This window comes from Vipera ursinii (genome assembly GCF_947247035.1).
Source record: "Vipera ursinii genome assembly, chromosome: 2".
NCBI classification, from domain to species: domain Eukaryota; kingdom Metazoa; phylum Chordata; class Lepidosauria; order Squamata; family Viperidae; genus Vipera; species Vipera ursinii.
In genome coordinates, this window is record NC_139513.1 from 159,145,795 (window position 1) to 159,172,781 (window position 26,987).

General features: G+C 43.0%; 1 protein-coding gene across 4 annotated transcripts in view; it reads left to right on the forward strand.

Annotated features, from left to right (window-relative positions):
• Positions 1-325: 325 nt before the first annotated feature.
• RAPGEF3 (Rap guanine nucleotide exchange factor 3) overlaps positions 326-26,987 on the forward strand; it is a 70,097-nt gene continuing 43,435 nt past the window's right edge. For 2 of the 4 annotated variants that reach the window (XM_083352766.1, XM_083352764.1), the window contains exons 1-4: positions 725-911; positions 1,664-1,879; positions 24,239-24,292; positions 26,101-26,207. In XM_083352766.1, the coding sequence (XP_083208892.1) occupies positions 876-911; positions 1,664-1,879; positions 24,239-24,292; positions 26,101-26,207 (413 nt within the window). In that variant the 5' untranslated portion in view covers positions 725-875. Of the gene's footprint in view, positions 563-724; positions 912-1,663; positions 1,880-24,238; positions 24,293-26,100; positions 26,208-26,987 lie in introns of those variants that run through there. The other 2 variants (XM_083352765.1, XM_083352767.1) reach the window with 2 other exon arrangements.

Here is a 26,987-nt window from a genome sequence, read left to right on the forward strand (position 1 = left end):
GGAAGCCAAGAGCGGGAAGATCCTGGTGGCTCCCGCACGGCTGCGGGTCTCCTGGCGGCAGCCTTGGCGGCGCTTTTCCTACTTTTTTTTGCCTCAGTCCCGCGTCTCCAGAAGAGGGAAGGTGCGAAAGCAAAGAACGTGTGTGTTTGTGTGTGTGTGTGTGTGTGTGTGTGCGCGCGCGCTCCTTATCCCTCTCGCTCGTTGTGTGTGTGTGTGTGTGTGAGAGAGAGAGAGAGAGAGAGAGAGAGAGAGAGAGAGAGAGAGAGAGAGAGAGAGAGAGAGAGCAGGAAGCCAAGAGCGAGTAGATCCTGGTGGCTCCCGCACGGCTGCGGGCGTGCCAGCCAAACATTCTTGCGAGGAGCACGCGCCCGACCGGATCGCAACTTCACACCAAAAGAGATCGGGCTCGTCCGCTTTGTGACCGCTCTCGCCCGACGGTCCCGTTTCGCGGCCATCCTTAACAGCGTCGCGTGTGATCCCCCAAGGTTGCGAGCTCTCCCCCCCCCCCTCGCCCCGCGCGGCGCCCAGAATTCTCAATGAGGACCAGGCACCGGACATGAAGGTAAGCCTAGGCGGGGAGAAGCCCCGATTCCTGCTTGCCGCGGTCCCTAACGCCCGGATTTAGGAACTCCGGCGCAAGGAGGAGCTGGGTTAAACCCAAAGGGGTGATAAAGAACTTGTGGCACCTGATCGTCCAACCAACGCTTCAAAAGTGGGGAGAAAAAAAAAATACCGGAGAGGAATTAAAAGGAAAAGGAGTGTTCTCAAAGCAGCCTTGTTCGGGTCAGATTTTTAGGTCAACTCTCTCATTTAATATCACAACGTGGACTTCAGGCAAACCATTCTTCTGCTGAGTTCCTTTCCTCCCTCCCTCAATGAATGCTGTGGCTGTCTTTGCTGAAATCGTAGAAGTAAGAAGTTTTGACTGCTCTGAAGTGCAATAAAACACCATGTATATGTATATGTGTATATGTATATGTATATGCAGGGCTTTTTTTCTCACAGAACGCTCCCGGCACCTTTTTTGGATGGAACCTTGTAGGGTAGGGCAAGGCATGTTGTATGACATGTGTGAGTTCCGGCACCTTTTTCTTTTACAAAAAAGGCACTGTGTATATGTGTGTGTGTGTGTGTGTATGTATGTATGTGTATGCAATCCTCGACTTAAAACAGTTTGAAGTTACAATGGCTTTGGAAAAAGGGACTTACGACCGTTTTTCACACTTATGACCATAATGCAGCATCCGCATGGTCATGTGATTTGCATTCGGATGCTTGGCAACTGGTTCATATTTATGATGGTTGCAGTGTCCCTGCAGGGTCACGTGATCCCCTTTTGCAACCTTCTGACAAGCAAAGTCAATGGGGAAGGCAGATTCACTTAACAACCGCATTACTACTGGCTTACTAACTGCAGTGCTTCGCTTAAGAAATGTGGCAAGAAAAATACGTAGTAAAACGGGGCAAACCTCGCTGAACAAATTTCTCACTTAGCAACCTAAATTCTGGGCTCAGTTGTGGCCGTGAGTCGAAGAGTACCTGGTCTACTTGTGATGATAACACTGCTCTTTCGAAGAACGACGTCCAAGGCTGACAGGATGGGAAGAAAGGAATTGTTCCCGTTTTCTTTTTAAATGGCTATTTTTTTTTCTTGCTCTCAAAGGTGGCCTGGAGTGGGCAAGGAAGGTGGAATGTCAATCTTCCACCCGGTGAGCTGGCAGACTTGTCCCAGTTCTCCACGGGACTCGTGGATCCAGTCCCTGAAAGAAACCTCCTCTACGAGCTTTGGAAAAAAATGCACTTGTTCCGTAGCTGCAGCTATCGGATCCAGCTGGAGGGACAGATGACCAGTGCCCCGAGGATCCAGGGCATCCGATGGGTAAGTAACAATGCTTGGTGGTTGCAGACAATCGGGTTGGTCCTATTTTATGGGAGCTATTGGCCAACCTGCCTAGGCTTTGAGGCTAGCAAGGTTGGCCCTGGAGATAGGAGATCGCTTAGCATCCAAGGATTGTAGGTCAAAGAAAAGGCTGATGGATATGTCTATGCAGTCACAAGGAGCTTCCCCACCCCAGAGGCAGGAATATTGATGCCCGCTAGGATAAATCACTCATTTGTTATTTACGCCTGTGAGTCAGAGCCATAGCAGAGTGCTGACATGAGCAGGGCTAAGGGATCCGTGTGCTTTCGCTTTCGAGCAGGATGTGCAATCTTTTTTTTTTACATCACCAGAATCTGAGTGCAGATTTTATTTTAGCACAGGCCTAACAAATATTCCTTGTGTGTCCTGAGAAAGTTGACATCTTGTCCCTTACATCTCTTCTGTTGTCGGGGAAGAGGGGGCGGGGAGGGCCCCCCCGCTATGGTTGATTTAAAAAGAAAAGAAAAGAAGAAATTCCTTATTTTTAATATGGCTGTTCTTAACAGAAATGTGTTGGCGGTTCTGTTATTTCTTTTTGCTTTCTAAGAAAGACGCTATTGAGTGACTGGCCAAAGTTGTCCCCTGCATGGGCTTTGTTTATCCCTTATGGTGAAAACCTGCCTGCTCCCAGTGAGTACAGGCCTACTTGAGTCGATCCTCAGAACATCACACAGCGTGCAGGTGGTCCTTGACTTATGGCCACAACTGAGTCCAAAAATTTCTGTTGCCATGTGAGAAATTTGTTAAGTGAGTTGTGTTTTCCTTTTGCGACTTTTCTTGCCACTGTTGTTAAGTGAACCACTGTAGTTATTTATGTTGGTTACATGGTTGTTAAGCGAATCCGGCTTTCCCATTGACTTTGCTTGTCCAAATACGTTCGGAATGCTCGCTTCTGCTCAGCATTCTACAAGAATAACCTGGCGCCTTCCCCAGCTACAAAGATAGAATGGAAATTAGCTTTCCCTCATCAGAGATACCTCAGGTGATTAGCATCTCTGTACACTTAACACAAATGTTTGGAGTTTTTGCTCCCATCTGTGGTTAAGACTACTTTCAACAACCTTTGATGAATGAGACGATTCTCACAGTCTGGCTTGCTTAATAATCCAAGCTCTTGCTTTTGATCTTGTCTGTTGAAATCTATTAGCACGGGCCTCATGATACTCCTGGCTGTTGCTGGGTTCCATCTGGTGGTTTCAACCAGATGTGGGGCAGACAGCCTGGGCCCTGGTTGCCCGAATGAGCGGCAGAGCTTGCAGATAGAACATGTAAACTTATAAGCTCCCTGAATTCAGCTTTTGAATTTTCCAACTCTGATTGCTGGCTTTATTTTCTACCCTTCGGCGGTGGCTATGCTTCCTTTCAGCTCCCAGGTAGATGACAGCAATTAGAGTCTGTCTCACTAACTGGGGTCACACCTTGGTGGGAGTCACTGTGTGGTTTGGTTCGGGTTCACCTGTTGCCTGCGTGAGCCCAGCCACTGTGGCTCAGTTAGTAAAAACCCTGATGAAAAATTATGACTTGGCAAACGCGTCCATAAGATCCCCCTTTATTTTATCGCTTCTTTCTTATTGCCACAACATTCTTTTTTTACTACGGATCTTTTCAGGGAAAGTCACCTAAAACCTTAAACTTAGGGAAAGAAAGAAAGAAAAAAAAAGGGAAGAGCTACCATCTCCTATTTAAAGAATGGCGGAGGGGAGGGATGCGTCCTTCGTACTCCTGGAAAAAATAGGGTCTAATCCAATATTAATAAGGGACGCGGTGGCTCAGTGGGTTAGGACGCTGAGCTTGTCGATCAGAAGGTTGGCAGTTTGGCGGGTCGAATCCCGAGTGCTGCGTAGCAGAGTGAGCGCCTGTTACTTGTCCCAGCTTCTGCCAACCTAGCAGTTCGAAAGCACGTAAAAATGGAAGTAGAAAAATAGGGACCACTACAGTGGGAAGGTAACAGCGTTCCGTGTGCCTTTGGTCCAGTCATGCCGGCCACATGACCACAGAGACGTCCTCGGACAAGCGCTGGCTCTTCGGCTTTGAAACGGAGATGAGCACCGGCCCCTAGAGTCGGAAACGACTAGCACGCATGTGCGGGGGAACCTTTACCTTTACCTTTTAATCCAATATTTCTCAACTTCTGCAACTTTGGGATTTATGGACCTCAACTCCTAGAATCCCGTGCTGACTGGAGAATTCTGGGAGTTGACGTCCACCCAGTTTAAAGTTGCAAAAGTTGAGAAACCTTGATGTGACCAACCGCTCAGCATTGTCATTTAGCTAAAGTAGCAGTTTGAGTTCCTTAGTCACCAGCAAGTAACAGATAAACAAACCAAAAAAAGCCTGTTCCTTTGCCTCTAAGCAGGATGTGCAAGCACCCACGCCTGCCTGAAAAGCTATCTTTCCCAAAAATACTAGCTTTTTTTTTTAAAGAATCCAAGGAGTAAAAAGATAGCCCCTGCTTACTTAGGAGTGCCAAAAAAAAGCACTTGGTACAAGCTCAGAGTAAGTGGTTTTCTTTCTAATTATTTCCCAAGGTTAGGAAGTGTTCTGGGATTTGAACCTTAGCCTTAAAAGGGAGAAAAGAATAATGTATTCCGGGAGTTAGATGCGATTCAAATTAGGGCTGGAGGACCTAAGCCAGCAAAGAGATCCTCGACTCTTGAGTTTGGAGGCTTTTGTTCGACAAAGTGTCTCCGTTTTTCCCTGATTGAAGAGCTGCACACTGGCTATCACCCCCATTGCGAGGAAGGCAGCTTCCCCAGGGAACTCCTGGCTTTTTTTCTTTGGTCTAAGGAAGGGCGATACCAAGGAATAGCCAAACATAGCTAGGAAGAAAAGGACAGGCTCCTGGTTTGGCTTCCTGCCTAATTTGACCGGATTTCTGGCGACAGACGGACTCGCTGGTCTCTGCAGCCACCAGCCGGAAAAAGCAGGGTGGGGTGTGGAGGGGAGAGAAAGGGGAGGGGATGGCTCCCTTCGGAAGTGGCTTGGTCTCTGTGAGTTTGAGCGGTTGCCTGGAGCTGTGGCTGTTTCATTGGTCACATGGGCAGTGAACCTGGGAGTAAGGCGGGCGTTCAAGTGAAAAAATTCCTCTGGTGCAAACAGTTTCAAGTAGTGATGTGCCAGTTTCTGGGATTTATCTGTTCCCCCACTTCAAAGCAGGAAATGGTAGGAAGGTATAATCACTGTGAAATCAAATCCAGGCACTGCAGAAAGAGGATAAGTTTGACCTGCCCACGGAAGAGTATAATCTTAGTTATTCTCCACTTACAGAGTAGGGTGGTGGTGGCAGCGTTGCGGTGGTCTGTGTACCCTGCTGTTTGTGCTTGCAGAATTCATGAGTCAGTACGTTGCGTGAACCCCGTCAGGTTGAGACTTTTTAAGCTGTCACAATTAAGAAAGCCGTGGCATGGCACGATCAGTATATGTGCCAATTGAACCAATGCAACAGAGGGTAGAACAGTAGTTGGAAGATGAGGTTGGTAGGAGGCTGTGTGTGTGTGTGGGTGGGTGGTCTTCGTTTAACGTGACAGGTCCAAGAGCTTCTGCTTAAAAATTTAGCTTGATAAAATTTAACATTGTGACTTTGGAAATCGATGAGACGGTGTTGAGAGAAAGCTCCACTCACATCTGTCTGGACACATCCACGGAGACCAAAAAAAAAAGAAAAAGAAAAAAGAAAAGAAAAGAAAGAAAAATGGTGGCCCTGCAGCATGCTGGGCAGGAGCGCACTTGTTACTTGTCAGTGTTAATCACTTTCCTGCCTCTCATCTAACTTGGTTTTAGATCATCAGCAGCTGCCTCGGGGCTCCAAATAGCGAATGGGTGTTGCTGTGCCAGTGGATCCTGGGAGCAGCCCAATGGGGAAGGTTGGCCTACTGCGGTGAAGACAAACTCTTCTTTGAAAATCACATTATGATACGTTTTTTTATAAATCTCCTCTGCGATATGTTTCCCATCCTCCCTGCTGAATGATCTCTTAGAATTAAAGACATGGTGATGAGATTAGATTAGATTAGATTTATTGAATTTATATGCCGCCCTTCTCCCTAAGGACTCAGGGCGGCTCACAGCAAAAAAAATTAAGAAACATGAAATACAAAATTTAAAAAAGAATTGAACAGTAAATGTAATAGATACATGACAATTTAACTCAGTGAAAGCCAAATTTAAAAAAAAAAACAGTCAGTCCAGACCCACTTGTTGGAATAACCAAGTCTTCAGGTCATCCCGACACCAGTTTCCCAAGTTCAAGATTCATGATTTGTGCACCACGCTCAAGATGTAAAGAGAGGAAGTAGCCCAGATGTTGTGAAACTCCACATGGTTAATAGGACAACTCAGGGATCCCGATTGAAATGACAAAATGTGGTTTGGAGCATGCAAGGAAACAGCGTAGCGCTGATCAGGAAAGACTTTAAATAGCTGCTTCATTTCCTGAGCTTGTCTGTCTGCCTCGTACACAATCCCAAGGAAAATGCTCTGAGTCCCATTTTATTCTTGAATCCGGATTTCTGCACTCCTCCTCCAGGTCAATTGTGCCACCTTTCCTTCTTGGCACAAATGAGGATGCTGGAAGTATGTGTTCCTCAACAAAAGGTATATTATAAATATAACAAAAAATATTCCCCCATATAGAAATATCTAAATATGGTACCTGCAGGAAACCAGTATGACAGGAAAAATGCTAGACTACGATCTTTGTAACTGCTGTCTAATTTTCTATATGCGGGGAACGTTCTTGATGAAAGAGTCCATTGAGTTCCTGCTGACACTATGAGGGAGAGTGGGCAGAGCCCTACTTGGTTTGTTATTTTGAGAGGATTTATTTTTAGATGGCAGAGGGGAATAAAAGTGGTGTTTGTCTCAGGACTGCTGTGAAAGTAGAGAAGGAATGAGCTGAGTTATAAGTAACACTTGGACTAGGACAGGGGTGTCAAACTCAATTTCATTGAGGGCCGCATCAGCATTGCGGTTGCCCTCAGGGGGCCGGGTGGGTGTGGCCAGGGTGGGCATGGCCTACTGGGTGGGCGTGGCTAGAGTGCGTATGGCCTACTGGGTGGGCGTGGCTAGAGTGCGTATGGCCTACTGGATGGGCATGGCCAGCTCTACATCGTTCGCATCAAGGCTGCCTATGGGGGCCTGGGCAGGAGTGGGACAGATCTGAGGGTCTCTGGCAGAAGGAGGGTCTCTGGGTCAGGGCCAAGGCAGTGGGGGCCGTTCTCTCACTGTTTCCAGAATGGCTTCGCGGGCCGGATCCAGCCCCTGGGCCTTGTGTTTGACATGTCTGGGCTAGGAGAACCGTATTGGGCTGTCTCTGGAGGCTTCTATATGCTTTCCTTCTGATGGGTAGGAAAAAACAGATAGCAGTCAGGAACAGAACCAAGGAGATAATTCCATAGCAACCTGGTGGGGTGATTCCAGAAATTTATTTGATCCATCTTCAAGCAAACCAATGGCAAAGCATCAGTTATTCCTTGCACACATTTTATCTGCAGATTCTTACCTGAGGGCCACATTCAGAGTATCCTGGACTCTACTAGGGAAAGATGGGCAGGTCAAAGCACCTGCAACCACATCAGATGATTTTGTATGGTTTATTTGCAGCCGTAATTCCCCATATTTCACCCTGGATTCCCTGTGGTAATGAGGTGAACATCTTGTGTAGTAAGCTGGGATTCTGCAGAGAGTGGAGCCTGAAGAAGCAGCTGAGCTTCTCTATAGCAGGGCTTTTCAACCAGTGGTACCGGTACCACCTGTGGTACATTGGCACTTGGCAGGTGGTACGCGACTGTTGTGTAGTGAGTTCTTCACGCAGGAAAGGAGATGAAGCAGGTGAGTTCAACAAAGCTCACGGTTTATTGCTTGCAAGATCTGAACTGAGAATTGGGCTGCAGCTTGCAGCAATTTATAGCCTGGCCCCTAGGTGGCAGCCAATAGATTTAAAGCAACCCATTGCCACCTAGGGACAGCCAATAGCAGCACTGGAGACCTGGAGTCTGGGTTGCAGGAGGGCCTTAGCTGCTCCAGCTTACCACGTGTTACAACATAACAGCGACCATCCTAGAAAAGTGATAGCAGGGGAGGGGAATGAGCTGAACCGGTGGCAGCACCGCACAAGCCTGAGCAAGAGATGGCTGGAGCTGCAGGGCTGACAGTGGTATGTATGGAGCTGTCTTTGGAGAAAACACAGTAGAAGCAATTGGTACAAAACATAGCAACTAGAAAAGCTGGTTGTTGACTGACAATCCCCTTAGTATAGATTGATAATCTTTCTTATGTTGATGCATTGGTTAGCATTGGACCCAATTCAAAGGTTGGTTATGCTATAGTATAACACTAGGTTACACAGTAATGTCTTGGTAGAACTGGATCACTCTGTCTGATTTGAATATTTAAGAGAGGGCATGTTTCTCTCCTTACACAGTGTATAAAGAGTAAATGACATAGCTGTCATTTACTCATAGTGCTAAGAGTAAGTGACATAGTAGTCCCCACATTGTTGACCTCTCTTCACCCAGGGTTACTTTGTGGCACTGCTCCTCCGTGTATTTTGTAGGGAAGCTGGTCTTATTTCATTTACTCTGAGCGGGTTGTGGGCACCATGCTAGGATATCATAGGCAATCAATATAATCAAGTTGTATTGATTATATTCCTAATGCAATTTTTAATCTTCTCTGATAGTTAATGCCCCAAATGCATCAGGTTTGGAATGGATTAGCAATGTTGTTAATCAATCTACAGAGAATCTCTCTAGGAAAATGGCAAGATGTAGAATAGATAGTTGGGAAAGGGCTGAAGGACCTTTGCCTGAGGGAGCCTTGCTCACTACAGGGGCTGCGGGCAGTCACTTTATGAATAGAACCATAAAGCAGCTATACAATGTCTTTTGACTGGTAGTGTAGAGAACTTCATGCTTGAAAGCATGCTGACAGTAAGAAAAATGTGGAGAGCTGAGCATCTTCATATTAAATTGCATAGGATTTTCAGTATTTTCTTGGTAGCATGTAATGCATGACCAAATTTTTAATTGGACTTGTATGTATGTTGCCTTCATATTTTAAGGTATTTTTATTGAAGATTTTTACATAGTAAAAGGTAAAAGTGAAAACATATTTAAGTAAAGTTAGAAAAAAGAAAAAAAGATGAAAAGTATGGGAGGAAATAGAAGAATATGTACATTTTAGAAATCAAAAGTTAACTTTTATTTAATTTTTATTCTCACTGATTTAGGGGAGAAAAAAAAAGATTTTCATGGGTTTTTATGCCCCAGGCCTAATGGATAAGTCCATCCCTAGAGCCCCAAAGTAAATAAGAATACCAGACATTAAGTGGGAAAGTGCTTTTAGCTAATACATATATAAACTGAAGCAGGGGAAAAGTCAATTAAAATCCTCAGTTGTTCATGCAGTTTTGGTCTCAGGTGGCATCTGAATCCAGAGTATCTGGTGTGCCCTGAGCCCTGGCAGTTCAGTGGTTAGAATGCGATATTGAAGGCTAACTCTGCCCACAGCCAGGAGTTCAATCCTGATGGGGCTCAAGGTTGACTCAGCCTTCCATCCTTCCGAGGTCAGTAAAAGGAGGACCCAGATTGTTGGGGGCAATATGCAAATAAGGCTTCTTCATTGTAAACCATCCAGAGAATCCTGTAAAGCAATCTGGAGCAGTATATAAGCCTAATTGCTATTGCTATTTCACCTCTTGTAATGTCAGCTATTAGAGGTGACATCTACTGAAGAAGGCGTTATCCCGATGATACCTGTATCTTTTACAGCAACCTCATTCTTTGTGGTGCTGTTGTTTTTTTAATAGTGCAGCTCCAAAGTGCTACACAAGTGATACCATGTGCTGGTTTCCTTACTGCATTTTATAGCGTGTCAGCCCTTTAGCCCAACTAAGTTAATGTTGTCTCCTTGGACTCCTGCTTTTGTTAGCTGAGATCTTTTAACTGGAGATGCTAATTATTGAATTATTGTCTTCCAATTGAGTTATAGATTCTCTTTTCAAGGGCTAGGTGTGGGGCCAGAAGGTAAACAGAGAAAGCAGTGAAGCTCTTAGAGGTGAGGTATTATCTGCTGTTGGCGGAACAAATGCCAAAAGGCAAGGACAGCTTGATCCTTGTGCATTTCTGACTTGGTAGCAAGCCAGATTTGGCTACAAGTCTGTGCATAGCGATTCTTACTAATCTGCTTGGCAACAAAAAATGTATCTCTCTACCTCTTGAGAACAGTGCTGAATCAGTCAGTGGTCCAGAGTTCAGTTTCCAACCTCTTCTGCCACAAAACAGGACAGACTGGTCCCCTTCGGGCCAAGTCCCACCACCCACACCTGGACATCTTTCACCTGTTGTCCAAAGGAAATATGGCCTTTTCACAACGTGGCAGCAAAAAGATAACTCCAGCTTTCAAAGTTTCAGATCCTGCAAGTTTTTTTTTTAAAGCCAACATTTGCAGCTGCGATGGGTCAGTCTGAATTTGTTCAGTTGCCCGATGTTAAGGTAAGGAGAGAAAACGGGGGAAGGAACCCTACACGTATTTATTTTTCATTCAATGTTTATATGGAACATGTTAGTTTGATTTCTTTGGGACGAAGTTACGCTCAACAGCAATTTTCTCTTTATGGTATGTTGCTAGAACTGCACTGGAAAGTATCCCCTCATCATGTGAGGATATGTTTCACACAACTCATCATGTGAGGATATGTTTCACACAACTCAGCAATAGCTATTCATTATCCAGGTTTATTTGAGCAATGTAATAATAATAATAATAATAATAATAATAATAATAATAATAATAATAATAATAATAATAATAATAAGTTGGAAGGGACCTTGGAGGTCATCTAGTCCAACCCCCTGCTCAGGCAGGAAACCCTATACCATTTTCAGGCAAATGGCTGTCCAGTCTCTTCTTAAAAACTTCCAGTGTTGGAGCATTCACCACTTCTGGAGGCAGGTTGTTCCACTGGTTAGTTGTTCTAACTGTCAGGAAGTTTCTCCTTAGTTCTAGGTTGCTTCTCTCCTTGATCAGTTTCCATCCGTTGCTTCTTGTCCTGCTTTCAGGTGCTTTGGAGAATAGCTTGACTTCCTCTTCTTTGTGTCAGCCCCTGAGATATTGGAACACTGCTATCATGTCACCCCTCACCCTTCTCTTCATTAAACTACACATACCCAATTCCAGCAACCGTTCTCTATATGTTTTAGCCTCCAGTCCCCCAATCATCTTTGTTGCTCTTCTCTGTACTCTTTCTAGAGTATCGACATCTTTTTTACATCGTGGTGACCAAAACTGGATGCAGTATTCCAGGTGTGGCCTTACCAAGGCATTGTAAAGTGGTATTAGTACTTCACGTGATCTTGATTCTATCCCTCTGTTAATGCAGCCTAGCACTGTGTTGGCTTTTTTGGCAGCTGCAGCACACTGCTGGCTCATATTGAAGTGATTGTCTACTAAGACTCCAAGATCCCTCTCACAGTTACTACTATCGAGCAAGGTACTACCTATACTATACCTGTGCATTTGATTTTTCCTGCCTAAATATAGAACCTTACTTTTTTCACAAATGAATTTCATTTTGTTAGATAGTGCCCAGTGTTTGAGTCTGTCCAGATTGTCCTGTATCTTAAGCCTATCTTCTGGAGTATTGGCTATTCCTGCCAGCTTGTATTTTCCCTTTTCTCCCTTTTGTTTGATTGTGGCTCTTCTGGAGCAGAGGGAGCCAAGTATCCTTAAGTACTGTCATATTAGACTCCTTGCTCTGCCCGGAAGACTGCAGTTATTAAGGTGATCCTTCCTCATGTGTGATTAAAATAAAACCTCTCCAGAGTGAAGCGACAGGGTGAGTTTTGCAGAAGTGAAATGTTGCTTAGCGGTCTGCTGTGGTGACTAAGGTGTTGGATGACATTTAGGGAGACTTGGCTTCAGGTCTCTATTCTGTTACGAAATTGGTTAGGTGACCTTGTGCCAGTAGTTCTCAAAGACATAGCTAGATTGTGATTGTGTAGCTAGGTTTGGGAGAAGGAAGCATGGATTTCCATTTCCGGGAAGAAAAAAAGTAGGAGCTGAAACTAAGTAAAATAAATATATAATAAGTAGGGAACAAGATAAGAGGGAAGCAATTCTAGATTTATTTAGCTTAAATAGCCATGGGTATGTGTATGTATACACATACAGAGACACATATGCACATACACAAAATGTACCGAAAGTCAGTCCCAATATGTTTCCTTAGTTATTTCTTCTTTTTCAGAGAAAATCTTACTTAGTACTGTGTTTAGGAATGTTCAAAGGTTATGTCTCAAACAAGTAAGGACTTATTTTTTAAAAAAAACATCATTTAATGTCATTTTTATAACAAATTATTTATGGCTCCTGGCTTTTAGTATACCTTTTGTGTATATGTGTATGTCTGCATGTTCATCTGCATCTGTGTGTGGGTGTGTGCATGCGCACACACATATACACACACACACAGAATGCACCTTTGAGTTAGTTTTTGATTTCTGCCTGGACAGGTCGCTGCAGTTTTCTTGGCAAGGTCATTTGGAAGCAGGAATTGCCTGCTTCCTAGGGCTGATATGACTAGCCCAAGGTCATCCAGCTTATTTTGTGCCTAAAGCAGGACTAGAACTCATGGTTTCCTGGTTTCTAGCCTGGTGTATGTATTTGGGTATAAAAAAATTCTTAGTCCGCCCTCCCCACTCTGTACTGATTGAGTGACAGTGGACTCTGCCTTCGCTGAATATGATACAGATATAGTTTGAATAGGACAGTGATGGCGAACCTTTTAGAGACTGAGTGCCCAAAAAACAGCCCCACCCCCAAACTGGCTCCTGCTCTGCCCCCCGTCCCACCCACTCTGCCCCGGTCCCACCCATTCTGGGCCCGCCTGCCATGCCCCCACTCCACCCTCGCCCACCCGCTGGGCCACTCACCGCCTCCACGACCAGTCACAGATCCCCCAGATGACTCAGCAGCGCCATGGTGACCACGCCCTCTGCCTGCACCCCGCAGGATCAACTGCACGCAACGGGGCACGAGGGTGGAGTCTTGTCCCCGCTGCCTGGCTGCCATGTCCTTGGCTGCTCTGCTCTGCGTGGGCCATGCCCGGGCACAACTCTCCTGTGGGGGCGCTGTTAGGGAAGACTGGGCCGCAGGGGGAGGCGGGGCTGGGGCGATGCGTGTGTGCCCACAGAGAGGGCTCTGAGTGCTGCCTCTGGCATGTGTGCCATAGTTTTGCCACCACTGGAATAGGAGAATGGCTATCTCAGGATGAGAGACAGTTCTGTAGCACACTTGCCCAAACAGAACTGCAATAAGATGTTCTCTGTGTTTGGTTTATTTCGCAAATGTGATTAGTAGAAGTGGTTTAATTAATCTAGCAGAATTCAACCTTTTTTCTTCTGTTTATTTCTATTTTTCATTTTGAATTGTGAATGCCAATTTTTAATTAAGTACACTTTTAATCAAAGAGCAGCTAGTTTATATTACAAGTAAGCCTAGCTGGATTAGAACATCTATTTGGTCAACACATTATTAATTCTAAGGATCAGCAGCTGAAAGGGTAAATTTGATATATTTGGAGGGGTTGCTAATCTAGCCCAGAAAGAGCTTTTTGTGTGTGTGATAAGAGAATTTGATGACCAATTTAATGAACCAATGAAAGGTTGTGGTTAAACAGTATCCAGCACATAGTGTTTCATGAGAGAGAGAGAAGGAGAGAGGAAAACATACAGAAAATCCAACCCAATATGCTCAGGAATTGCCAATGACTGAAAGCAGACTGAGAAAGAAGAACTTAGGGGAGGGAGATTGTGTGTTCTGCTTGACTATGTTGAAAGAAAAATCTTCATCAGGGTCTAGTCCAAGCTGGGAATAATCAAATGGAGGCTGCTTTAGAAAGAAGGTTGTAGTTTATTGAAGAGGAGAGCCAGATAGAAAGATGGCTCTGGAAAAACTGACCACATGTAGTAGGGAGTGGGATTTTATACCTTCTTGGGCTTTTGTTTGGAGTTGTTCCTGTGGCATGAACTTTCACCTGAGTCTGAGTGTGCCTTTCTGGTATTCTGACGGTGGTGATTTAATCCTATTACGTCCCAAAGGTCATATCCTGCTTTCCTGTGGCTGATTAGTGTTGGATTTTTTTTGGTGTAAGGGACTGTTGATTCTAGAGATCTTTGTCTTTCTAATCCCAGCTTCCTGGCTCCAATCTTTCTGATAAGATTATCACATCTGGATTTCTGCAGACCTGGTTTCGGTTTGGGGCAGAGAGACTTGTGGGGGGTTGGTTTCTGCCTTTAAAATCCTTTGGGGAAATATATTCTGCCTTTTTAATATTTCCCAAAATATTTCTCTCTCTGGATTCTTCCCACAACTACTTTCTTACAGTCTAGCTGACTGTGCTGAGCAAGATCTGTTTAACTGTGATTTAGCTATGATTCATGCAATGGTTTAGTAATCTCAGTGGCACGGTTCATTTGGCAGAGTAAGCCAAAAGCAAATGAATCCCATTATGGTATATTAAAGGTAGATGGTTGGTTGAAATCTCAGGCAAGAATAAGCCAGATACCTAGTCCTAGCAACCCCCTCCCCTTATTTGTGATAGAAGGAGAATTGGATCCACATTAGCCAGGAGCTGGCTTCTCCTGCAGCCCAGATATTGCCCTCTGTGTTTTAATCTCAGCATGCCCACTGTACATTTACCTGTCCTTGAAGGAGATAATCTACTGGAAATTTAGGACCTTCCGGACTTCAACTGGCAGCTAGACTGACTGGTATCAAATGGAAAAATCACATTTTCAGTATTATCTTTGAGTACAGAAGGTGGCACCTGGCCCTTGGTACAAATGCCATCTAGCTATGCCCTTCTCAGCTGATGTAATTGCACTGAGAGGTTGCAGACGAGGCAGATTTTCTTTCTAAACCAAGGCTTGCAAAAAAATAATAATGATGAGAATGGCTGTCTTTCTTGGAACGGCCTTTCCTTTTCTTTAAGCCTGACCCACAGAATAGGCGATAGGATTTAACCCTCATTTCTTTGGGTGGGTTTTTTCTGCACTCATCCTAGGTCAGAAATAAAAAAAGAAAAAGGAACCAGTAGTTTACGTGGTTAATATAATGTTTGATCCATGATTCTAGTGCTTGAGTGATTTCAAAAGAATGAGATCCTTTCCCCCCCGCCCCCACCTCTCTGAACCCCAGTCTTGGGTTGCTTAAAAGCAGGCTTGCGTGGTGGCTCAGTGGGTTAGGACGCTGAGCTTGTTGATCAGATGGTCGGCAGTTCGGCGGGTCGAATCCCGAGTGCCGCGTAACAGAGTGAGCGCCTGTTACTCGTCCCAGCTTCTGCCAACCTAGCAGTTCGAAAGCACGTAAAAATGCAAGTAGAAAAATAGGGACCACTACAATGGGGAGGTAACAGCGTTCTGTGTACCTTTGGCGTCTAGTCATGCCGGCCACATGACCACGGAGACGTCCTTGGACATCTTTGGCTTTGAAACGGAGATGAGCACCGGCCCCTAGAGTTGGAAACGACTAGCACGCATGTGCGGGGGAACCTTTACCTTTACCTTACTTATGGCATAGTGGAGGGAGAGATCCCTGGCTACAGGAAGGGATAAAGTGGCGCCCATTTTTCCCCCCTGTTCTTTGCATTCCTTGCAACTTCCCTTAAGGCTGTGACACTTGCTCAGTCAAGAAATCAGAAGGTGCCAGCTAGCATTTTCTTACTAGCAAATGATATTAAAAGGCATAAACATTGGTGAACTGCTGCTCACTTCATCAGTTGCATCCGGTGGAACTGCAGCTCATGAGAAGGTCTACCAGACTCCTCATTTTCCCCCCCCCCCACCACCACCATAAACTGACTTGGCTGTTCTCTTGCAATGTCTGACCAGTCAAGGTAAACGAAAAGGCACAGTGACCAACCTACTGGTTTTGGGTTTGTGTTTTTCCCCCCCCTCCCTGCATGGCTTCTGGGCATAAACATGTCCCGTTTTGGCTTACTGGCAAAGGGAAAGGAGACATGAAGAGGCGTGTGCGGAATTGGGGCATGCCAGGTTGGCCTCGGCCAGCAGACAGTTTGCCTATGAGTTGCCGCTTCTGCTTGGAGCCCAGCCCAGCCTGGAGGCACTGTTGCTCACTCCACAGCAGCTGGCAGCCCTTGTGATGTTTGTCATGTAAACAGGTTAAGAGGCGGGTGCTGTTTGTACTCCCCAGTGAGGGAAATGAGCAGCCCTGACGAGCTGGCAGGACACCTTGGGAGGGAAGGGAGAAAGTGTTCTCCTGGGAGGACATTTCTTAGAATCCATAAAAAAAAACACATTAGTGGTGGCCTATCGCTTCCTGAAATCTCCAAGATCAAGAAAGAAAGGGACAAAGGGGGCCTTTACGTCAAGCCTGGGCTGGCATTCTCAGGGCTGAGACTCATGTTCGATGTTTGGCTCAGATTAAGAAGCGAGAAATAAAAATAAAGAGAATTTTCCATCACCCTTGAGGAGATAGCAGATGCAAATGGGGCTGCGTGGGCTTCCTAAATCTGCCTTGGGGTGTTCTGTCACCTCTGCTTGACTCTCTTGCTATCATTAACAGAATAACAGAGCCGGAAGGGACCTGGAGGCCTTCTAGTCTGACCCCCTGCAACAACAAGAAAGCCAAATCTTTCTTGCTTCAAGGAGAGTTTTGGAAGACAGGATAGAGTCGCTTGATAGTGAGATGGGCAGCATATAAAATTTAATCAAGAAACAAATTCAATCAAAGTATACTCATGTCAGCCCTTACCATTCCTCTTCTGGGCTGATTAAATCGTGCATACAACCCAACACTCTTTCAGCCTTCTTTCACTGACGTATGTTTCATAACAGTGGTACGGCATCATTTTTTATGGCATAAGAAGAAGGTCTCTCTTAAGCTAGGTTCAGCCTGTGGTTTTACAAACTCTTTGGTTTTTCTTGCCAGTGTTTAGGAAGTGGCTTGCCATGAAGTTCTTGCAGGCTTTTTTTTTTTTAAAAAAATACTTTTGAAGTTAGCATACAATCCTCTGTTTCCTGTTGATCTTCCCTCCAAATACACTACAGTATAAGCCAGATGAGATCCCCGCTTAACTTTTTTTTGAAATTAGTCAAATTTGGCCTCATGCTGACACCTGCATGATTTTCACTAACATGTCAAAACCTCTCAGAGGGTATGTCTTGGGTGGATGATAACCCCGGGAAGGTCACAAATTTTTCCTGAAGTATATATGAATCAGGTAAATTTATGTGATTATTATGCTTTCAGGAGAAGAGGGGGTTGTCTAAACCTGTGTATGTTGCATGCCCCCAGGTTTTTTTTTACTTAGTTAAATGCACTTAACAGATTATTTATAAGCATCTTTATTTATTTAATCTATGCGTATTTGCGTATTAATTAAACAATGGTTCTGAAGAACGTGTTTATGGATGACGTATGATATGCCAATGCATGTGACAGCAAGCATTACTTTGAGAAGAATATTTCTATGTGGGTGAAAGCTGCTTAAAATCCTCAAGGGAGAAGAACGTTGTTTTAAAAGAACTCTAAATTAAAGCAGTGCAGCCTAAGGTAGCAATGAGCATTTCATCTAATTGTAAATAACATCGTTCACAAAATGTTTTGTGACAACATTTTATCAACAGACCTGAGCAGGAGGAAGAGACAAGGAAGAAAGGTAAAACAAAAGCATCCTGAGAGGTTGGGTGGTCAGCTGTAGGTATGAAAAAGGTTACAGGACACGGCCACTGTCATAAGTATGAGTCAATGTGCCAAGCCTCTGAATTTTGATCACGTGATCATAGGGATGCTCAAACAGTTAAGTGTGAAAATGGGTAATAAGTCACTTTTCTCAGTGCTGTTGTAACTTTGAACGGTCACTAAACAAACTGTTGTAAGTCGAGGACTGCCTGTATGGAATAAGGTAGCCAATTTCCTGTGAACAAATGAACAGTGAACTAAGGAGAACAATTAACCCGTGGAACAACCTGCCTCCAGAGGTGGTGAATGCTCCAACACTGGAGGTTTTTAAGAAGAGACTGGATTTGTCTGAAATGGTATAGGGTTTCCTGCCTGAGCAGGGGGTTGGACTAGATGACCTCCAAGGTCCCTTCCAACTACTACTTCTTCTTCTTCTTCTTCTTCTTCTTCTTCTTCTTCTTCTTCTTCTTCTTATTATTATTATTATTATTAATAATAATAATAATAATAATAATAATTATTATTATTATTATTATTATTATTATTATTATTATTATTATTATTATTATTATTATTATTATTATTATTATGAGTTTGTCGATAGAGCCCCTAACAACTTTTTCCTCTAAATGAGTAGTATGTATTAGCACACTGAGAGTCTGAGACGGGAGACTCACTATCTGTACTACAAGAAATAAAAGTTTTCTGTTAATGGTGTTGAAGGAACAAATGATGAATAGACAAGAAATCTGTAATCCTGACCTGAAATGTTCTTTTTTTTATTGAAAAGTTTTTCAATACATTTTATCTTTAACAAAACAACCCCTCCCAACCCGCCCCCCCTTTCCAACCCTCCCCCTCCCCTTCCCCCCTCCCCGACTTCCCAGAGCTAAATACAAGGTATAAAAGTAAAAACAATCATAATCTACCATATGCTAACAACAATAGATTAATAGGTCTATCGCGCTTTAACTCTTATAAAATGACTACAAGCAATATAAATATCACATCATCACTTATTCAAATGCTAAATGAAACTTTTTAGTCCCATATTTATTCTGGATGTAATCAATCCATTTTTTCCACTCCACAATATATCTCTGTTCTTGATTAAGAAAAAGTCAGAGAATTGGAACTGAGTGTGGCCACCCTTCAGCAGATCAGCACATATGCAATTTTATCCCATCAAAGAAAAGAGATGGTACAAAACAGCTGACAAAGGGACAAATTCAGTGGATGAGTAGAGCAATTAAAAGCAAGACGCAATTAGAAGAAATGTTGTACCAAAGGAATTGAGAGACAGCTTTGAAATGCCCACGAAAGAAACAGGTTCTGAGCATTTATGGAGGGAAAAAAAAGACTCAATGCTCAATAGGAGACAGAGAACAGTTGTGGCAGCTGATGGCCAGTGACCAAGAGGAGCCAAAACAAATGTATATTACCTCATGAATTGTGTTGTCTTCAAAGATTAGGGATTGTGGCTTTGAAAATTATGGGGGTTTTTGCCCCCGCTGATCCACTTAGGGGCAAATAATATTGCAAAGTATAGCTGCAGCTGTATCATTATGCACTCTGAAGAGATAGTAAGGAAGCTCAGTCAAGATGACATCAGGTAAAGGACACTCACTGTATGTAGAGAGTAGTTTGAGGAACGTGGGTGACTTGAAATAAGGATAATGAAAGAGGTGTGGTAAAAATAAAAATCTACAGGGGAAAGAAACAGGTTTTAATGGCCTTTGAAAGGCTAGAAGTTTGGAGTCACTTTGATTCTTTTTCTTTGTCAGCTCTTTTGTAGTACTACCTTTCTCTGGTCTGATAAATCTTCATATATTTTAATCTGCTGAAGGGTGGACACATAACGTTCCTTATTTAATGACAACTTATTTAACAATTATTCAAACTTAACCACGGCACTGATTGATTGGTACTTATAGCAGGGACAGTGTCCTTGCAGTCACGTGATTATGACCTGCGTGCTTGGTGTCCAGTTTGTAGTTATGATATTGTAATGTAGCATCTCATGGTCAGGAGATCTGAATTCGGACCTTTCCTGCTGGTTTTACTCAACAGGGAAGCTGGCAGAAAATTGGAAGTGATGGTCAGGGAGGTCCTTGCTTAATGACTCCGTGCAGTTCTCGCAACCAGGACTGCTATCACTAAGTAGTGTGGCCACATGGTTTTTCAACTTACGATGGCATTGCTTGACAATGGAGTTCCCAGTCCCAATTACTATTGGTAAGTGAAGACTATCTCTACTAGTGGGTAATGTTGGATTGGATGGAGTTCAGTGGAGAAAGAGAGGGGAGTACTGAATCTGATTACGTTTAAAACACGATGACTGGGAGTTGAAGTTAAGTTGAATTCTGGGAATTGAAGTCCACAAGTCAAAGTTGGGCGCCCCAGCTTAAAGGAAAATAAGAAATGTTGCTGTGCCAAGGTGGAAAGGATGAAGCTCTGGTTTTCAGAAGGGAGAAACAGTGGAGGCTGAGGGCTTCTTGTGAGGTGGCTGCAAGGGGCTGAAGAGAGAATGTGTCACTTAATTTTTAGTGATGGGTCTTGGAAGGAAGATGCAACCAGGCCTCCCAACCTTTTAGCCTTTGAAAGCCATTGAGACTTGGCTTTTTTACTGAGGCACTGGGATAGGACTGTATAGGTAGATACAGGGAGTCCTTGACATTTGACCACAGTTGGGGCCAGAATTTCCATTCTTAAGCAAGACAGTTATGTGAGTTATGGCCAATTTTATGATTTTTTTTGTTTTTTGCCATGGTGGTTAAGTGAATCACTGCCATTGTTAAGTAAATCATCTGGCCAAGTGTGGTTATCAGCCGGGTATGACAAGGTGCTTTCTGCTCCAAAGTACCACAGTAGCATATCTGCTACTTTGCTTTCTCGACAATGTTTAATAATAGCTTGCTGAAGAAGATGCCCTGACTGAGCTCACATAAAAGGCGCCTTACCACTTTCTACAGAGGGACGATCGAGAGCATCCTGTCATACATCATTACAGTCCAGTTTGGAAGCATCACCGCTTCAGACAGGAAGGCGGTGCAGAGAGTGCTGAGGATGGCAGAAAAGATTATTGGCAGTTCCCTCCCTTCCATCCAGGGCGTAGCATAAAAGCGTTGCTTGAGCAGGGTTTGCAAGATTGTCTGGGACACTACACGTCCTTTTCACAACCTGTTTTCCTTGTTACCTTCTGGGAGGAGGCTTCGTGGTATCTGAAGCAGAATGTCCAGATTCACAGTTTCGTTCCATCCAGTATTAATCTTGTGGACTCTAAAGCTTCCTCCTTCCATTATGTATTCAAGATGGACAGTGATTAATATTTATATGTTATTTAGGGTGTAGGTTTATACATGTTGTATATGGCATGTTTAAAGATGTGTTATGCATGTGTACACTTTTGAGAGCAAGCAACAATTTCATTTTTAATATGTGCCGGTGTGCCCACAGTAAAAAATGACAATAAAGGTTACCTATAAAGGTTAGCTATCTTATAGTATGATATGTTAACCCAGCTGCTGCTTGCTGTTGTTAAATTCAAATCACACGGTGCCTTCCCATGCATTTTTATTTTGAAATAAGTTACTACACATTGTGTTCAATGGATTTTATTCCACGGTAACTGTGTTTTGCCTTATCTCCAATTTCACTTTTGTGTTTTGCCAGATGTTAATCTGAACTTCCACTGTCCTTTCTCTTTCTTGGTTTCTTCTTCTGTTTTGAATATAAACTGGCCATCTGTGCCAGGAAAATGCTAGTCTTTCATGTCCATGTTGCAAGCTGATTAGTATCTGAAGCAGCTACCGAAAAGAATGTGAGGAACACAAGTTGTGTTTATTGAAATGTTTTCGTGGGTTCTTGTTATAGTACTCAGCATTCCAGTGCATTCCAGCCAAGCCACTCTGCTGCTAGCTGAAGTGTCAAAAGGAGTAACTCTTGTAGTTTGCTGCCTGCTTGCTATGTCATTTAATTACTTCTCTTTATGCACAGCTGGCCCAAGAGGGGGCTGAGAGGGGAAAAAAATCAAAATGCCATTCCTTCCCATTCTGCTGTCCATAAAAAACACTGTTTGAGTTAGTCACTTCATCATTATTTTGCTGTAAAAAGACTGGCCTGTTGGAAGAAGTAATGTCTGTTTTCCCCTCTCTCTCTCTCTCTCTCTCTCTCTCTCTCTCTCTCTCTCTCTCTCTCTCTCTCTCTCTCTCTCTCTCTCTCTCTCTCCCTCTCTCTCCCTCTATCTCCCTCCCTCCCTCTCTCTCTCCCTCCCTCTCTCTCTCTCTCTCTCTCGCTGTGTGTGTGTGTGTGTGTGTTTAATATGTATTGATTTGCATCTAAAAGTAAATGGGGCTTAATTTGGCATTTTTTTGATGCAAGTTTAATTCTGAAGGAAATGTTGCATCTATAAATGGGGTGATATTACATTAAATGATGTGTGAAAGGATTGGTCACATCAGGAACTACACATTAAGCTTTCACATCTTTGTAGTAGTAATATTTTTCAGCCACAGCAGATTGTACTTCCTTGGTGTCCACAGGAAATCCTTGAAACAGGGATGGCATTTTCTTTGTGGTTTTATTTTCTACACACAGATGTAACACCATAACCTTGAGCAAATATACATTATGCGATCCTGAATGATTATATAATAATGTTCTTTCCTTCACTCCCTTATCTCCTAATAAGCATTTGTTGGTGACATCCTGATACTGTCATATTTCTGTTACTATATGTCAGCTTTGGAGAACCTGTACCCTTCCAGATGTTGCAGGATCCAATCTGGGTTGGTCACCGGGACCAGAGGTTTAGTCTTCTGAGTTTTTGGACTCATGCTGGAGTCCATCCTCAGGGAACTTCTCTCTAGCAGAGTGTGTGCTGAAACCGTTCCAGATGTTTTCGGAATGGGTCATGCTCAGTCAGAGCTGTTGAAAGCTGACATTAAGCAACATTTGTAGGGTCACCAAGTCACCACCCCTGAGTTATTGGCTAAGTATGTGAGTTTGAGAAGGGACTACAAAAACATGCACACCGTTTTTCCAGTTTATGCAACCAGAAATGAATGCAGTCTGATTTATCCACCAGCATGCCATTTGAAAAGGCTGTTGTAGCAATTGAGTGTCCACTCAGGCATTTATCTCTTACATTGTGGGTCTGCAAGGAGTACGGCTATAATATAATTCCATTCCTCAGCAATTGTTAATTGGGGAGAGAGGCATAGACTTTCTCTCACAATGACTTGCGTCGTCCTCAAACAAAATAATATATGCTTAACTGCTGCGGAAAGGTCTGAACTGAGGTTCTTCTTCCTTGGCGAGTCACAGAGTTGGAAACCAGTGTGAGTCACAATTAGTAAAAAAAGGGTGTGGAAGGAAGGGAACAAGGAAAACTGATAAAAGTGTTCCGATTTTTATTTTTTATTTTTAGAGAGGAAGGATTTACATGTTTTAAAAAACATTCTATTATGCCGAAGCAGCCTATATAAATATTTCCATTTATCTTGGCTAAAGTGATGTTACCCTATCAGTAAACAACTGTCGTTCTTATGATGCTCACATCTCTGTATTTTATTTGTTTTTCAATTGTGAAAAATGTGGAAGAGCAAAATCCTACCTGTTTTGTTCACTTCATATAGATGGCTAGCTAGATTAAGCCTATTTCCTATGAGAAAATGGTTTGCATTTATTCATGGTTCTCCTTAATGCAAAGAACATATACACTCCCATTGTCTGGGATTATCTGATTTTTTAAAAAACATGACTTCGCGCCTCAGACAAGTTTTTGTTTTACATTCCCTTTGATTCCATCTGCTTGTAAAGTCAGGCTTACGCACGTATTTAGGTACAACTATCTATGTATCTAGATAGGTTGATAAATGTTCATTTTCAGCTGCTTTGGCGTGAAAGACGATGTGCTCACTCTGAAAAAGCCGGAAGAATGATATTTCTACAGTAAATGCCAGTCTTTGGAATATTCCTTTCTTCCTTTTTTTAAAGTACCATATTTGGCCACAGTATCATTTTATTCACATCAAAGCAGCCAAAGGAGGCAGAAGTTGAATTTTTTTTCTTTAAACCCTTTACAATTCCTGTTTTGTTATTCATTTAAACTGTATGTCATAGTAGAAAATAATTGAATTTTCTGGAGATCCAGAGCTAACTGGTCAAAAGTGCTGTGAGATTCTTTAAAACTGGTGTGTGCTTGTATGTATGCACACATGCTCCATAGATAGATAGCTATAGTGAAAATGAACCAGGGTTAGATTCTAAAATAAGACTTGCAACTGTACTAACATATACAGCAAGGGTCTTCAAACCTAGCCCTTTTATGACTTGTGGACTTCAACTCCCAGAATTCCTCAGCCAGCATGCCTTGCTGAGGAATTCTGGGAATTGAAGTGCACAAGTCATAAAAGGGCCAAGTTTGAAGACCCCTGATATACAGTATAACATAACAAAAATTAATCTCACCCTGGGTTTCTTGGTCATTTCCTTTGAATGGAGGATACTATTTGTGTTACCCTGGACTTAACAAATGTAAGAGATAGTTCCTTCCTGGCTTTGTAAAATGACTATGGAAATGTCCTTCATTTTTGTCTTGCTTTTTGTTTCTAGACTCCTCTTCCAGAGAGTGAATCAACTCTGGTGCCTGGGCACAACCTAAAGCAGGTAATAAACATGACATGTGTGCAAACAAAAAAATATCAGCTTATAACATAACAAAGCTCACTCAATTCCTTGCGGTCTAGCACCACCATTTTGTAGATATCCTCTACAGAAGTCGTCCATTCCAGGCAGTTTTGGCAGTTGTAATGCCAACATCTCCAGAAGATTCCAAGTTTGGGAAGGTAGACCTCTGTGATTCGCTGTAACACTGCACATAGTAACCAGCTCAGGCAGCAATTAATTTACTAGTGGAATTTGTTTCAGATCTGTATTCTGCTTTGAATTTGCTAATTTTGTGTTTGACCCGTTCTTTCTGCCAACATATGCAGTCTAGGTAAACTATTCTAATTATTATAATAAGTTGGCGCTTATAGAGCACTGTGATCACAGGAAAGTATTCAACTTTCATATGTTTATTAATAAAGGTATTGATTCATACTATAGGAGCTGGAGGCGTCTCATGTGCCTTACTGATCCTATTGAACATTTACGTTTAGGGAGCCTTGTTGTTAATTTTTGATTGGTGTTTTTGTTGTGAACATACAAGATTGTGTTAATTCAGGCTGCACATTTTTTGGATTCAAATTCAGAACAGGCATTTCAAAACATGGGAACACCCACATACCATCTGTTTGCATCTCCTGAAAACCTGCTTAAATCTTACATCAGAGTTTTTCTAAAAAAATAATCATTGCTCAGATGTATTTGTTTACAACTCTTAATTTAAGTAGTTTTTCAGGAGATGCCAATAAATGTATTTGCATTCGGATCAGTTTAAAGAATGTCTGTTTTTACAGGAATTATCTTTTTGAAGCAACCTAGTTTTAAAAATATTTTATCACCCACATACTTCTAAGTTACTTATAAATGAATCTGCAAGACACCAGATATGAGACTACAGATAGTCCTTGACTTAGGACCACAATACTGATGGAAATTTCTGTCATAGGTTGTTGCAGTTATAAGTTGAGTCATACCAAGTTTTACAACAATATTTATGGGAATTCTTAAGCAAATCGCTGCGGTCGCTAAGTGGACCGCATGATCATTAAGCAAATCCAGCTGCCGTCATGGGTATTTTTGCCGCTTTTTGCCAGAAATTGCCAATTAGTCATTAAACGCAAGCTAATAGCCAAGCACCCAAATTGCAATCACTTACTGTGGGAGTGTTGTGAGGGTTGCAAATGTGAGTACAGGTCATAAGTCACTTTTTCCAAGGCTATTGTAACTTTGAACCATAATTAAACAAATGGTGGCAAGCCAAGGACCACCTATGTCAGGGGTAGGCAACCTTGGCTCTTTTATGACTCGTGGACTTCAACTCCCAGAATTCCTGAGCCAGGCTGGCTCAGGAATTCTGGGAGTTGAAATCCACGAGTCATAAATGAGCCAAGGTTTGCCTACCCCTGACCTATACCAATGACTGCAAAGCATGATGGTTATGAAACACCATGTGAAGCAGAGGCAGTGTGAGTTGTAATACCATTTATTGGGTGATATGAATGGGAAGATGATACGTAGATAGGCCATCACCATTGTGGGAGTAGAGTTCTAGAGCTTAAGGTTGCTTTTCTTTTTTTTTAATTTTTTTTAATTTTTACTGGTATAAAGATTGCTGTTCTATATGTTCTATATAGTTCAATTTTTTCTGCTAATGCTTTGGCTAGAGATGACTTCTTAAAACATGGCCAGCAGCTCTGTCCTCCTGCCCCTCCCCCCCGCCCCATGCCCAAATTAATATTCACTGATGGTGAGTATCTGGAAGATGATGAGATCAAGTGCAGTAGCTTCTTTTACATTTTATTTTGCAGGCTTCCTCCAACAAAATTCAGCGGGCAGGAAGGCTCCTCTGTGCACACTTAGTAGTCATGTATCCAGATTTAATACGCGATCATAAGCATCACCTCCGACTTCACAGGTACGTATGAATGTGGGCCCCTGGGCCAAGGAATTAAAAGCAACTTTTGCTATGTGTGAGCTTCTGTTCCCCCCTCCCCCAAGGTAGAGGGGGAGGGGGGAATAGGTACAGGTAGATGACACTGCCATTTCCCCTAAAGTATTATGAGTGCCGTCACAAGTAAAACATCCAGGGATGCGCTACATGAGAATAATGAGGCTTCTGAGTGTAGATTTGCACAAGTCTAGAACTCTTTCCTTGACAGTATTAAGTTTCCATTGAATGAATTGTTCTAGAAGAAAAACCTTGCAGAATCTCACACAATAATTGTTGTTTCAGCAATCATTAAGAAGCCATATGAATGAATGAATATCTCTATCTATCTCTATCTCTATCTCTATCTCTCTATCTCTATGGGCATTTATTTGCATTCATTTTTACCTGTACATATAGATTTGCGTTTTCATATGGATATGTATGTATGAAAGTGCTTTTATATTACCTGCTCTCTGATGTTCTCGTGTGGATGTCAGGTAAAAAACCCTGAATGATTTGATTTCCATTGATTAGAGCAGGGGTCCCTGTGGACCAGTACTGGGCCACAGCATGCCAGCAAGCAGTCCACACAAACAAGCAAAGCCCCATCCATGGGATGCAGGCAGCACACAAAACCACACACTCTCCTGTCCATGGGAAAAACTTTCTCCATGGAACCGGTCCCTGGTGCCCCAAAGGTTGGGGACGTCTGGATTAGAGTTCCCTTGATCAGAGATGAAATGAAATTAGAATTTTATGTTTTTA